The sequence below is a fragment of the Protopterus annectens genome, chromosome 1.part1 (assembly GCF_019279795.1).
Source record: "Protopterus annectens isolate FY-2018-M chromosome 1.part1, PAN1.0, whole genome shotgun sequence".
Taxonomy (NCBI): Eukaryota; Metazoa; Chordata; order Ceratodontiformes; family Protopteridae; genus Protopterus; species Protopterus annectens.
The window spans coordinates 541,006,706-541,023,147 of record NC_056726.1 but is presented as its reverse complement, the minus strand read 5'-3'; the positions used below and the strand labels follow the sequence as shown (position 1 = coordinate 541,023,147).

Below are 16,442 nucleotides of genomic sequence, written 5' to 3'. Positions count from 1 at the left end.
TTGCATATAGGGATGGATACAACATTTGACCAAATTAAGTAAAAGTTAGAACGATATGAGAAAATATAATAGTAAGGTCTACTAAATGTTCTTGATACTAAAGTCATAAAATTGAATTCTGACATTACAGTGCAGAATGGATAAGTAGCATAAACTGAGTACATACAAAGACAACAAGTTGCATCTCTGTGTATACTAGGAGCACGGCAACCTGGAAAAAAGGTGGAATTATGTCACTGTGCTCCACATATAAGTATAATGTACTGAAACATAGTACCCACTATGTACTTTACCTATAGCTAGTTATGTGTTCTATTCCCAGAGAGAAGATGAATTTATCGTGCATGTTACTGGCAAATAAGAGCTGACAAAACCAATCTGCATGTTTGTTAATCCGGGCTTATGGACACATAGTGGGTATCCTTCCAGTGACATAGATTATTTACACAAATGTCTCATGCAGAGCCTTCCTATATTGCATATTGACTTCTCTACAATTATGTGACTCTGAGTCACTGAAAATTTGGAGTTAACTTTCTCCGCTCCATCATTAACAGAAAGAAATATATTTTCATTTAAACCATTTATTTTACTACAGCACATACAATTCTGAAGGAAGAGTTTAATAAGTATCCTTTGACTTCAGATGATAGCTAACAGTAGCCACTGCCACAGTATATTTATTCCAAAGCATAAGTTTTTCCCATCAGTTTGAGGAACAGACATAAGGATGTAAGCAATTGATAAGCATTGTCACAATATACTTATTCCATAGCAGTTTCTCCACCATGTTGAGAAACAGACACAAGCATTTAAGCAGTCCATTATTTGAGCAACATTTTGCTCTAGTTGAAGTATTTCATTTAATTTGGATGGTATTCACAAATAAATGGTTTCCGGTTATAGCATTTGCAGTCATTCCAGCGGCCAACATCTGAAAATTAGAATAAAAAGTGTTAACAGGTGTATCTAAACCATGATAGCACACTTCCTCCTTCCTGCAAGTTAAATTTTACATTCTGAAAAACAACATTCATCTAAACACTGTAAGACAAGTAGCATGGTGTGTGTTATGACACTTTGGTGTCAGAAATGTGCAGGTAGGTAGAAAGGTCTTATACCTGGCTGAGCAGCTAAGAAAGTATGTGACATTAGCTTGATGATAGTCCATTTCATGTATATTGATAGTATGTTCTGCAGAAATCAATTCCACACATTTATTTGCACACACTATTTCTTATTCTTTCTGGTTCAGTGGAAATCATTTAAAACACATGTCATTCCCTCCAGTAGAGCTCTTTTGAGGGAGTACCTTTAACTCCTAGTGAGCGTGGCTTCAGCATTTAAAAATTTAATTTATCACCTTACATTTTTAACAAATATCCATCGACAGAGGTCATATATCAATACAGTTGTGTTTGCCATCATGTATGCTTCAAGATATAATTTTCTGATATCTTGTGTGTAGCATGGTTTTGGAATTATTATGCAAATATGAACAGGCAATATTTGACGCCTAGAGGAGCAGTAGGAGGTAACTGCAGAAACACCTGTAGACGTCACTCAGCTGTAATGAGTTGGGTCCTCTTGATATAACTGCTTCACTCATGTCTATCATTTCTCTTGCTTTGTATCTGTTTCTAGCTTGTGTGAGCTCTCTGCAGCCACCAGGAGGCAGGCAAGCAGGCAGTACTTCACATGGCAATTAATGTAAGAGCAGCTGAGTGGCTGTACCCCCACCCCACCCCACAGCTGTTAGGGATGATTGTCCTTTCCGTATCTCTACTGCCTGATCGCCCTAGCTACAGTTTTTGTCCCCACCTAACCCCTGAGGCACTGCATTTTCCACTTATAGAGTTTCCTTATCCCAGATACATAATTTGCAATGTTTGATACAAACTCTGCAAGGCCCTTTACACATTGACAGTTTTTTCCCCGAACATAATGTTCCCTTACAGATTTTGGTGAGAAATGCTAAACTGCATGCCTTCTCATCTCCTTGTCAGTGTCCATTATGAAGATAAAGAAAAGCATTGTTTTCAGTTCTTTGCCAGGTACCACCCATGTGCTCACACTCTCATCACTATGGCAACAAATGGTATTGATTAATGGACTGCATTTTTGGCAGAATAGGCCTTATTATGTAAAGGCATCGTTTTTAGGAGAAGCTGGGGAGTATAGCTCCAACTAACTCTTTAAGATTACAGCGACTAAAACAAATTACGGGGTTTAGATGTTAAAGAACAGATGCTACTGAATATGCATTCTCCATCATATATTTGTTTAGCATTATACTCATCTCCACTGAATTATTTCATTGGCATTTGCATGTACTTCTCATTATGTTTTGCATTATTGCATAAGTGATGTTATTATGTCTGTTGACAAGTTTTTACAAGTCACCATTTTAGATTCCAGTTCCAAGGCTGCTCAGGTTCTCCGAGCAGTCAGTTACGCAGCACAGCATAAATGGCTTTTGACATATGTAGACAGCCCTGTCCAGTTCCTGTCTTTTAACTTTTCATTTGTCATACATGCATTTTTATGACACAGCCCTTCATGTTCTCCTAAGACATCCTTATTGTTACACTAGTGTCATGACCCACTATCAACAATTCATTTAACAGGGGTTTCGTTCATTTTCACAGCGCTGCAACTAAAGAGGTCTGTTCACTTAACTTCATTCTTCCTGTAGGCTGGAATTTCAGTTAACCTTAATGTCTTATAGTATCCTGAACTGTTATTTATGTGTTACTGTTACTGAATAAATATCTGCCAAATTATGGTCATGGCTCTGGAATGTACAAATGAAATGAAGCAACACTATGTAAATTACGAACTGCCGAGAAAACATACTATGAGAATGAATCATATGTCCGGCTGAAAGATACAAGTTCTAAACATGATTACCTATACAATTCAGCATGACACTTGTAACATGAGCTGCAAAAAAATCAACTAATCATATATATATATATATATATATATATATATATATATATACATGAGAAACACAAGAATTCACACAAATTAGCCACGACATAAAATAAGCATTTTGGTAGAGGGGTTGCACCCATTTACCCCTCTTACTTATTTATTCTCACTGCAGCTTCATTCCTTATTGGAGAAAGAGCGATCATTTTTCCATTTGTGTACATGATCGCCATCAGTCATTGAGTCCGTATTTCAAAAAAACAGAAACTCATGCCAAATACAAGTATTAGCAAAAATGATCTAAGCAAATTATATCTTGAGCTAGAAGAATCAAGAAAAGGAAGGAAAAGAAAAGAAAAAAAAACAAATCAATATGAAGCAAGTAAAGGGAAACCTTAAAGTCAGTTTAAAAATCTAATAACTATATTTGCTAAATATAAAGATTGAACAATGTGCTACAAGGAATCAAAAGGCTTTGCTCTGAACCAAAGCAGATCCAGATTATGCCTTCAGCTGAAAGTTCATATATTTTATTTAAAAAATCATACTTAAAGGGCTTCTGAAAATTTGATTTGTACTTGTTTAGAATGCTGTAATGGCCACCTTGACTTTGAGGAATGTGGAATCAGCATATCCGTGTGGGCAGGGCACTTAATCAGATGTTGTCAAAGACCTGTGCTTTTCTTACATTTCACTATCAACAACTGAACCAGGACTCAGTTGTAATAACTGCAGTATAGAGCATTCTATATCTTCAGATCAAGTATGATCTATTTGTTTTCCTTTCAGTACAAAAATAGTGAAAAAAGAACATTCCTGCCCACTCAGTTCTCAACATCCACCCAGTTCCATTTGCTAGAATGCTGATGGTACTCCCCCAGCTACTGTGACAACAATCCACTTAGTAACACTGGTTGGCACTCATTCTTCTGTTATCCAGCCTCTTACGTAAAGAGAAAATGCAATTATGAAATGTAATTGTACTAATTTAATAAAAAATAAAACCATATCCTTGTAGTTATTACAGTTACCCACCCTTGTTTATAAGGGCTTTATAAGGTTTATAAGGAAGTACTCCTGGTAACACAAATCTGTGTCCACTGCATCACCATCTAGTTCTTGAAATAATTCTTTATAACTGGAATTTCACATCTTGACCTTTTGGCTAAAAATCAGGTGTGATTACTTAAATCAGTAATACAAAACCCCTACTGATTACCTACTACAACTCTCCAAATGAAATCCTGTGCCCCTTTAGAATTCCTCCTGATTACCAACTATACCTCTTCCCCCACAATCCTGTACCCCTTTCGAATCCCTCCTGATTGCCAGCTATACCTCTCTACACATAATCCTGTACTCCTTTAGATGGGGTGGCATTCTATGAATGATACAATATATTTTTGTTTTATGACAACATAGTTGGTGCATGTGTTCGTGGGCAGCACTATAAAACATGCAGTGATGAAGGTTTGAGGTGATGCAGTTAAAAACTGTCATAGTAATGATTCCTTATTTTATTTAGCAAACCCAATCTTGTAACTTTGCCAGTTTTTAGCACTTTCTCCCAGAATGTACAATATGGTAATTTCTTCAAATATCTTTGCTAATAACACCATGGATAGTCTGAGGTCAGGGTCAAAAAATGCATTGTTTATCCCTAAAGGAAATGCTGTTGCTACGTTTTTAAATCATTCTGCTCCCAATTAGATTTCTTACACCTTTGTTCATGAAGTAATATCAACATTACTATATCAAAGGTTAAGGGGGAAGTTTTTGAGGAATGATATTTATCCATTGACAGACATTCCTTCCACTGCTGAGAAACTGAAAAAGTATTGCTGAAACACTGTGGCGAACCTTGAAGATAATTTCTGTTGCAGAGGGACAAGCCACCGTGTACCCCTACATAAGGAAGCACTCCACGCCCCCAAACATATATTTACCCAACCTGAAATCGCAAGACAGTGGATAAAAGGAAAAACTCCACTGTCACCAAAAAGCATTTTAGTAACATTTTCAGTCTATTGGCAGTCATGGCTGTTGACAGATCGACTGGCTCCCATTTCTGAAAATAGATTAAGTTATTATTCCATATTTTGTTAGTTACATAGAAACTTATAAGACTGAAAACGTTCAAATATTGCATTTAAAACTAACAATATAGCCATTTCTTCACATTATGCAGTAACTGACTGCTGCCACTTTTCAGATCTACAGCAAACTGTTTCTTTGTAAGCAAAAAGATATTGTACTGGTTCTGCAGCCACAAATTCATATTACAGTGTTAGTTTAATTCATGAATTAAAACACAACAGATGTATACAGCCGAATTTATAATAAGCGAAACCCAGCGCAGTTATTACCATAGGCTTACATATGATAGATAGTCTGCACATCTGTGTCCTGATAAGCTCAAACAGTTAGTTAACAACTATTCTTATTTTCAGGACTTAAGCCATGTATTAGAAGCCTGTCAGCCTCTGTAATAGTGCTCAGACACCTTTCCAAGCCATGGCTAAGGTGTTTGAGCATTAGATTGGGGCATCACAGAAAAACACAGTAATTTTATAAATGTGTTATCCTTTTACTACAGGCATGGCTAAGTTTTGTAGTATCATCTGAGCAATTCATTCTGTTATCACAGAGGATCACACCTATATAATAAGTGTTTAATTAAATTGCTTCACAAAAGCAGTGGGGATGAAATAAGATGTGGATTATATTGCTTTTCTCAAGTAAGTCAGTAGCTATTTCATAGATTTATTCCTTCATCAAAGTTATGAATCAAAGCACTATAGCACATATCACACAGGGCTATGACCGTCAGTTGTTTTGTCTCCTCACTAAAGGAATATACATAAAGACAGAAAAATAATATGTCCAATAGTAATACCATGCCACCATGGATATAAGACAGTTGACTGACCTCCTCTTCCTGAAACTGCATTCATTGAACATAATCTGTGAAAATGATTTTCTTTTTTAAGACCCCTTCACCCTGTCATAGAGAGACTGCTCTCCAAACTATTGTAACTAACACAAGCTGCCTCACAGTAAACTTTTTTTTTGTTTGTTTCAACACCCTTCTCAGAAAATCTAATTGTGTTGATAACACCATCTTTACCTGGATAGGTTCACCCACATGTACTACTATTCACCATCAGGGAGAAAAACAATTTCTGCTACATGCACATTGGGAATGGGGTGGTGTTTGACCACTCGAATTTCTTCTAAACCAGAGTGCAAATTTACAAATCATTCATTGGAAATTAACTCCACTTTACAGACAGCAATTTTACCAAAATGCAGTTAACTTCTTAATTGCTCAAAATTGCCTAATCAGGCATTAACAATTATTTCAAAAAGTCTTTGAGTTGAAGGAGATTTCAGCAGTATTACCCAATGTGCACTATTCATGTTTTATTTAGTTTTGGGATATTGCTGTAGGTTGTTTTAATATTTTGTTACACCCAAATGCCTGCAACTTAAAAACTGGTTCTGTACCAGGATTTAGGGAGGTTCAGCAGAACAGTAAATTGAGACCATCAGTTAAGTGAGACAGAAACTTCTCTAGTTGTATAAGACCCTTCACATCATGCAAATGGTATGTTTTCCTGCCTCTCATTGGGTAGGAGATACAGAAGTATGCACTGTAGGACTTCTAGACTCAACAACAGTTTATTTCTTCTCTCCATCAGATGACTGAACTCTTGTGAAAAATGAGCCAGGAGACTGTCAATGCATACTTCCCCTCCTGCCACATAGTTTTGCTAGTTATCTGACTGTACAGATCCTTACATATCCAGGCTTTATTGGACTGTAAGTATTAAGCTTTTTAATGTACAATAACTAACTGATGTGCATATTTAATGTTGGCTCACTCACACCTCACCTTACCATAGGATTCTATGAAGTGCAATATAAATTACACTGTGCAATATGCATGCTGACCATTCCATATGGTGCTTAGTTCTTATGTTATAGCAATATAGTGTAGTTCTGAATGACAATAAAGTTTTCTTTGGCTTTGACATTGACTAGTTTCTGAAGTAGCACTGTGACCTGAGGAAGATATTGTGATATGATCCATTATGCTGTACATGAGGTGCTGAACACCAGGGTTAGGTCATTGTAGATGGTGAAAGTCACATGTTTGGTCTGTGATGACATTTTCTATAGAAGAGACTGACTTATGAAATAAGTCACTGCTGCCTAAAATAAAACCAATAAGTGTTACATTACTTGCAGTTCTAACATAATTATTTATTTTCTCTGTGTAGAATGTATTTACTGTAGTTCATAATGAAGTATAGATATTGCAATATTGCTCTAAATTTGAATTAAAAGTTTTTCCTTCCTTGGCATGCATTAAACCTAGGTAGCTAGCAAGGAGTGGAACTGCACTTCATATTAGTATAAGATTGTGTGGAATTTTGCAAAAGTTGGGAGGCTTTTGATATAGCTTGCACACCTTCTGGCTTTCCTATAAAAATGAAATGCTGCTATTAATGTCAATACGTATTTGTGTACTTTTTAAGCAATTACAAGCATTAAAACATTAACATGATCACAGCTGCATATTTTCACCACCTTTTAATTTAATGTAAGCCAGATATAGGAATCTTTTATAATCAAGCAGATCTTTAACACATAACATTTTTGGACTGGTCTGCAAAAGATAAGATGTATTCTTTTTTGAATTAAATTTTCTCTGAGTCTCATATTTTTCTGAGCCTCATATTGTTGAATCTAAAACAAATTGCTTCAGTGCGCAATGTTGCAGTGTTTCCTTATTTGTGGGGTTAAGCAATCTCTAGATTTGAATACATATGTATGTATGTACATATATATATATATATGTATATATATATATATATATATATATATATATATATATATATATATATATATATATATATATATATATATATATATATATATATATATATATATAAATATATATATATATATATGGATCTAGGATTATTGAACGAAAGTTCAATAGTCCAAATCCAAAGTCACCGAACACACTTTAACAAAAGCGCTTTCACCGAAAAAGTGTTTTTGTTAAAGTGCGTTAAAAATAAATAAATAAATAAATCTACTTTTATGCAGGGGGGGCAAGCCCCCTGTGCCCCCCACACCCCCCCCTACTTTAATATTCTCACTCCAAGATCAAACTACAGTGAGGAAAAGGGAATATTCCCTTATCTGCACTGTAGTATGATCTCCACAACAGTCATTTCCCCATGGCTACCTCTAGCTGTAGGCACACTTCCGCGAAAGTGCTTTTTTGGTAAAAAGCACTTTCGTGGAAGTATGCCCTGCTGTTTGTGCTTCGATGAAAAGTTCCTTCGGGAATCAGTATCGATCCCATATATATTTTTCTTCAAGCTTGGAGGGAGCCTTTTTCTTTGTTCTTCAACTGAAATTTGATGAGGGTGCCAAATCAGGGGGTGGTACCAGGTGCCAGAATAAATAGCTACACCTCTATTTTTAATAAAGTAGACTGTAATACAAGGTAAGAAGTCAGTGGCCTAGTTTTAAAACGATGCGGTCACTAGTTAATCCCTGATCTCAAATTTTATTGTAAATAGATTATTTGTATATTTAACTGTATTCATTTATGGAGCAATGTTAAATCAAATTTGGGATTGGGATTTGTTAAAACAATGAATGCAATATTTGGATTTACATGATTAAAAATGACTACTTGATAAATGTTGAATGTAAGTGCTGATTGTCTGACATGAGGCTTGTTTATAAGTATTGTATAAAACATATACCTATAAAATGGATGTATCAGCAATTAGTTTTGAAATAACTAGAGCATCATGCATGTAGATTGCATAGCATATGAAAATTAAAATTTGGTAATAAAGTATTTGCATTACTGAAAAAGGTAGCTTACTCAAAGCACTTTACAAGTGTGTGGTGAATTTCAAGACAGTTTCTACTTGGGGCAAACATTGCTCTGACTCACTTCACATAGTCATTCTGATAGTTAATAAATATTACACAGTACCAGGCATGTCTTCAGATGTACTGGCCACCCACATGAATAAAGAAGTGGGTCATTTCAACAGTGAAATATCATAGCTATGAGCTACAGCAAGTCACTAAGTTTCCAGTTTCCCACAGGTATTTTACATTTTTCAATTGTCAGCCCATCACTCTACAAAAGCATTCAGACCTTGCCAACTTGGCATTCCTGGTGAACACAGGATGAAGTAGCTGCACTCTGGCATGCACACCATGATGCACAACTCTGTACATAATATATTCACAAACAAATTTCCTAAATGACAGTTTCCAGTAAAAACAAAACTGAAATGTGTACTGAGTCAGTGGCAGCGTCACTGGGATATTCAGCTCTGTAAAACAGTCTGCTAGGTGACAAATATCCTCGGACAGCTTTCCAGCAACAAAAAAAAGAGAGAAAGAGAGAGAGAGAGAGAGAGAGACTGGAAGGCATCTAGAGCCTTCTACACTGTCCTGCATTTCTCTTCTAAAATATCTGTTGTTATAAGTGGCTGTCTGTCCTTATATGCCATGCTCCCACCTGCTATACTGATATGCCATGCCCCCACCTGCCTGCCCTGATATACTATGCTCCAACATGCCTGTCCTGATATACCATGCTCCCACCTGTCTGTCCTGATATACCATGCTCCCACCTGCCTGTCATGATATTGCCATGCCCCCACCAGCCTGTCCTGATATACCATGCTCCCACCTGCCTGTTATGATATACCATGTTCCCACCTGCCTGTCCAGATATACCATGCACCCACCTGCCTGTCCTGTTATACCATGATCCCACCTGCCTGTCCTGATATATCATGCCCCCACCTGCCTGTCCTGATATACCATGCTCCCACCTGCCTGTCCTGATATACCATGCTTCCACCTATCTGTCCTGATATGCCATACTCCCACCTGCCTGTCCTGATATGCCATGCCCCCACTTGCCTGTCTTGATATGCCATGCCCTCCACCTGACTGTCCTGATATACCATGCTCCCACCTGCCTGTCCTGATATACCATGCTCCCACCTGCCTGTCCTGATATGCCATGCCCCCACCTGTCTCAGAAGCACAGCTGGTGAGCTACCCTATCAATACTCAATAAAATGATTCCCTACCACTGTAAGGAGTATGCAGATACAACATTGTTGGCATAGTTTGTAGCCTCATCAATTTAACTAAGGTAAAGAGTAAAGATATATAATTTAAAAAACAATGAGAAATGCCATTCATGTAAAACATAACAGAGCAGCAGTATTCTTTAGTGACATATTAGCCAAAACTCAGCAACTTTGTTTTTTGTTTTTTTTGAGTGAACACAATCAGCCATTTTCTTTTACAATGATTCTGTAATTTAATATTCCAGTGTATTTAATATTTAATCTTACCTAAGGATTACAGAAAAGCTTCTTTTGGTAATCATAGTAATACAACGTTAACATACCTACTGTGCTGAGAACTTTTATTTATCATTATATTTGTGTAGGTGTGAGGTGATTGACTTCTGTTGCTTATCAGTCAGTGCCCAGTTTACCCTTTCTCACCAACATCCTCAGCATCCAGATTTGTAACTAGAAAATCACTGCAGTATACATACCAAACTGCTGCAAATTATACCGCACTTATACTAGTCAAAAACAAATGATATCCCATAGGTTCAAAATGTACACATTAACATTTGGACAAATTACATTTTTATTTATCATTTGTTGACTGGGAAGGTCTGACTAGGACAAAGCCTATTTTCAGTGGAGGCCCAGGGAGAAATGCTCCAGATGCATGTCTTTGGAATGTGGGAGGAAACCCATGTGAATGCAGGAAGGACATGCAAACTCTGTAGAGAGGGCACCCCAGCCAAGAAGTGAACTGGAGAACCTCTTGCTGTGAGGCAACAATGTTAACCTCTGTACCACTGCAGTGCCCATAAACTGCATTCATAGAAACAAATACATAGTCATCCCCAAGAATACTAAACCAGCAGCTACAATCTTAAACACATATAAAATTATTGAACACAGAATACAAACATCTCTCCACAGACTACCAAAATGCTGCTAGCATTAGTAATAAATGGTCACAATCTGAACTTTCAGCAATTCAGCACAACCCAAAAATAATACTGGCAAATGAATCCTGGCTAAAAGACAATTCCTATCTATCACCACATAAACCAAACCTACACCATGTTCAGTGACAACAAACCCAGTTTTAGGCAAAGAGATGTACTAATAATGCTCATTAAAAAGCATACCAATCCTTCACCAAATCTTAGAACAAAAACCAAAAGAATCATTTATACTGACCCCAAACTGGCTATTACTACAAATTTAGCTAGGTAACTATGCCAAACTATTTATAATGACTATTTATATGCTGCCACATTCCTCATCAAACATTATACAAAACACCTTAAACAAAATAGTAAATCTGCAAATCCTCAAAACTAGTCATTCTTGGAGATAGAAACAGATTAGAAAGGAGAACAAAGAAACCTATTTGACATAATCCTAAACACAGCCATCCTAATACAGACAGTTATCAATGGTACTAGATTAAAACCTTCAGCAGAAAAATCCTAAATTTTAGATTTTAGGACAAAAATGTACAAGATAAAGTAAACACACCAGAAAATGTTACCAAGTGCTATAAATTACTGCTATCCTATTCCTTCTAGATAGTCAATGAAAATAAATAACACTTTTTAGTTACTGTCCTAACCTGATATGTGTTTGAATCAACTCAATCTCTGCTTACAACTGAACTCCAGCTTATAAACTGAACACAATTCTGTAACTGTGCAGACCCAACATCATCCTTCTCAGCATTTTACAATGTATTCACCCCTAGCCAAGACAGATTATATCATTTCAAAAGAAGATTACAGGGAAACAACATTTCACAGCTAATATCACCCAAAAATTTAAGGTGTACAAAAACGCAATGCATTGCAAGAAAAAAATTGGAAAAAAAAACAGATAATTCAATTAATGATTCAACCTACAACACCCAAAAGCCAAAGCTAGAATCAATACTAATATTACAAAAGCAATCAACTTTATTAGCATAAAAGAATACAGCCCTGATTATGATACAGGCAACCCAAGTTTGACTAGTGATTGAGATGTCTGTTTTAGCTGGCAGGGAGGAAGAGACACTTAAGTCTGCTCACCTTTCTTAAGTGGAGGGAGGAGCATGTATTTGTGGTCATGTGATCTATGGTAGAATCCCTGGTAGAACTTGATGATCACATGGAGGTGCTTGTCTTCATGGGGTGCAGGGCCAGTTGATTAAGTCATGTGGAGGCATGACATGCATTACAAATGCCCGTTGTATGCCAGCTCCTTATTCAATAATAAGCACATGCAGGGAGATGGGGCTTAGGAGAAAACTCTCAGTCCTTCTCAGGGTGCACCACCCCTCTTTGAATGCTTACCTCTCACCCCCTTTGAACAAATGGGCCATAAGGCTGTCATCCAATGGGAACAAATAGGCCATTAGGGAGGTCAGGAATTGTTAAGCCTGATGATCAGAGAAGGACCAAAGTAAAAAAAAAAAAAAAAAAGTGAAATAATATACTTAAGGTGCAAAAAAATTGACAAATTATAAAAAGATTTCTACCAATAAAAGTTATCAAAATCCATCAAGATAATAAACTAAACATACACTATCTAAATTACACAAAAGTAAATATCTTTCCACCATTATCAATAAAACTCATTTTAACAGTACACAAGCACCAACACCAAATAGCCCTCTATGTAAACATCTACAAAACCCTTTATACATTAAAATAATAAATCATAAAATTACCATGATTATAACTAGAACTTATAAGCTTGAGACTAATGAGCCTTGAAAAGTTGAATCTCGAGCAAGTAAAAGACATACCTACATATTTATACATGCACTATGACCAGTCCACCCTTCTTGAGCAGCCAGTAATTACTGGACACCTGCAAACATCTGCCCACTTGCAGAGCTATTAGAAGAAGATCAACTCTGATGTAATGCTTGAATACATTTAAAAGTATGACATCCTAACAAATAACAAAATAACACGGCTTGTCCAATGACAGCTATTTTCACCACAACAAATCAAATATTTACAAATATGTTCCTGCTCCTCACCAGGCTAATTCTAACACAAACAACCCTCTCAGTTAAACTCTCTTCGACACATCTCTCTTACCACCCCCCAAAAAAAACTTGGGCTTTAGTAATAAACAGTGAAGACTCACCTGTAAATAAAATGTATATAGTTTTACGGCTCTTTTAAGTGCTGCTCTATTCTCTTATCTTCGACTAACACTTCGTGACACTGTTTTTCACAACTTACATTGTTATCCCTATAACTTACTACTTACTGTGCGACCCCATAAACTACCCTAATGCAACCTGTATATCTTGTCAAACTCCAACTTTAGTACAGGTATTTATAGGTGTACTCATGTATATCTATGTTTATAGCTGTTCCACTACAGATGCTTGTGTAGAAAATACTCAGTTTCAATATGACATTGTAAGTGTACCTTTATTATTGTACTATACTAGTGTGAGTGTATCACCGTGAATCTATTCTTGTATTCAATATGTTTTGATGTAATTTGAACCAGTTCATTATGCTACTGTGTATTATTTTCTACAGCTACACTGTCAAAGATGCTACTGATGTTTACTTTACCTGTGTTAATTTACATTGTACATTGTATTACATTTAACCAATGGAACTTTTCTCCTCAGGCCTCCATTGAAAAGGGATTCCATACTCAGCTGGATTTCCCTGGTCAGCAAATGAAAATTAATAAATAAATAAACAACTATTGATAAAGGCTTACTGACAAGAGTTATCCTCATAAATCTGAAATATGCTCTTGAAGCCATATACATCTCTATACTAATATAAAAGTCATCAAACGGTGTTTTGCCTAACAAGGTCTTGGAATGGATCAGCAACTACGTCTACAATGGAACATTTCATATTATAACCAGCAATTCACATATTAGCAAGTAACACCTTCTCCAAAGCTGTTCTGTAAGGATCACTGCTAGGACATTTTATTTTACTATTACTTGGTCACTACCACAAATAAACTGCATCTTATGTTCAGATGATACAGTAATAACTAAAGCACACAAACCCTCCTGCAGTCTAAAGAAAATTCTCCAAAGTGACCTCAGCTCATTGTGAAACTGGTTAGTTATTAACAAATTAATGATCAACCCAAAACAAAGCCAAAGTCATGCTTCTGGGGACAGCTAAATAATTCCATTAGCCCAAGTACTAATAATTAAAGAGCCCCCCCCCCATTTCACACCTTTCCCAATCACAACTGAATAAAAATAACACTAGACCAAAAACTTTCCTTTCAAGCACATACAGAATCCCAAGCAGAAAATTTTCTAGCACAACTAAAAGTATCACTTAGATCTCATATTTTAATCAAAAATCAAGGCAAGCCATTTCATCTTCTAACCAAAGAAGCAAGGCAAGCCATAGCTCTCAAAATACATTTTCAAAAACTAGAATATAGGCTACCTATTATGTCTCTATGCTCCCCTCAAAGCAATGCCAGCTTACAAACAAACAACTTTCCTGTTAAACACTCTTGCTTACAAATTATTTAATGAAAAGCATTGCCCTCCCACTGAAAACAATCTCTGATAAAAATGCCATTTTTCTCCATGAATTCTAGAAGGTGCCCAACTATACAGAATTCCAACATATCTTAGCAGTATGTGAAAAAGCCTTTATAAAAATAGCACCATCTAGTTGAAATAATTTTCTCACTAAAGATCAGAAAAAGAAATAAAGTCCACCCATTCAGGTGACTGAACTCCCCCCTAAATTTATGTCTCACTGACCCAGGATAAATTAGTGCCCCCCCCGGATTCACTACTCGTCTGTGTAAGACTTAATAAGTCTTACTCGGGGGCTGCAGTTGAACGGTTTGACATCAGTGTGCCATGAATATTCATGAGGGCACGCTGACTCAACTGTAACTCTTACACGGACTGAGTAGGAAAGCAGGGGGAGTGTCCGACTGCTAAGCAGTCTAAATGTGCACGCCCCTGCAAGGTTTTAAAAAGCATAATGTCAACACACAAGAGCGAGTTCGCTCAAATGTACTTGCACCCAACACCACACTCCCTGACACTGTAAACCCCCATCACACTTATATAAAGTAAATAATTATATATATATTTTTAAATCCACGATATAGCTGCCCATATTTGCACGTGTGTGCCCATTGCTTAGCTAGAGTTAACAATTCTGACATGGAAGAGCATAAGAAAGAATGTTTATCCAAATCACACCAAATTGCAATAGCGTAATGGTAGAGTGTATGCACAAAGAGAAGGCATTCATGGTTTGAGTCCCATCACTCCCCTTCTTATTTATGTTTTAAATCAGTATTTGAAATAATACCAGACATATATGATTAAAATTTTATTAAAAGCAGTGACATGGCCAATGTATCAGTGAACAAAATATATATTTTTAAAGGACCCAGATATATAATAGCCTGCTGTTAAGCAACACTTTACACAGCTAAACACAGGTGCCCATAGTTTAATAGTGCTTTACCCAGCTAAACAGAGGTGCCCATAGTTTAATAGCGCTTTACCCAGCTAAACAGAGTTGCCCATAGTTTAATAGTGCTTCACCCAGCTAAACAGAGTTGCCCATAGTTTAATAGTGCTTTACCCAGAGCAACAGAGTTGCCCAAAGTTTAAAAGCACTTTACCTAGCGCAATGTGTTTCACAAAAAAGTGTGGGAAATGTGGCATATTTAAGCCCCATAGGTGGGAATACTTGCCATAACTGATTGTAGCTCACATTTGCAGTCAGAATGGCAGGTGCAGGAGAGGGTTCACACTTCCTAGCGCAACGTTGGGGCATCGAGTAGTCCAAATACATGGTTTGACTCCTTGTCCACCATCACGAGTCAAGACTCCTGTAGGGCCAGTTCCAAAGGATGGAGTACAAGGCAGAGGCTTGGAACCGGTTAGCTCGTGACCTCACCAGTGCCACAGGCGTTCCTCAGACTGGTGAGCAGGTCCGTCACCACCATGCAGACCTGAAGAGACGAAAGCAGGACCAACTGAACCAGTGGATACAGGAGGCCCGTGGCATGCAGAATGCCCCACAACTGAGTATGTAGCCATGGAATGCAGTATGTAAGAAGTGATAATGGAGTATGTATAATGGATAGGTATGTCTCAATATCCCTTCATTTACTTTACAGCTGCAGGTGACCATGCTACGAATCAGCAAGCCTATGCTGATAGGCTGCTAAGGCTGCTCCACCAGGCAGGTTAGTGATTATTCTGCATGTATTGTTATATAAAATATGGGAGAGAGCATGAAAGAAAGTGTTGTAGTCCAATAAAACAGCCTTAGAATTGCCTGAATAAGTCCACTACATGTACTGTCAGATAAAAACATCAGAGAGGCAGAAAAAGAGTGTAATAACCCA

At 36.9% G+C, this 16,442-nt stretch overlaps 1 protein-coding gene across 1 annotated transcript in view; it reads right to left on the bottom strand.

Moving 5' to 3' along the window:
- Positions 1-568: 568 nt before the first annotated feature.
- LOC122806296 (lectin-like) overlaps positions 569-16,442 on the bottom strand; it is a 220,089-nt gene continuing 204,215 nt past the window's right edge. The window contains exon 6 of the mRNA XM_044076601.1: positions 569-934. Coding sequence (XP_043932536.1) covers positions 864-934 — 71 coding nt within the window. The 3' untranslated portion in view covers positions 569-863. The remainder of the gene's footprint in view (positions 935-16,442) is intronic.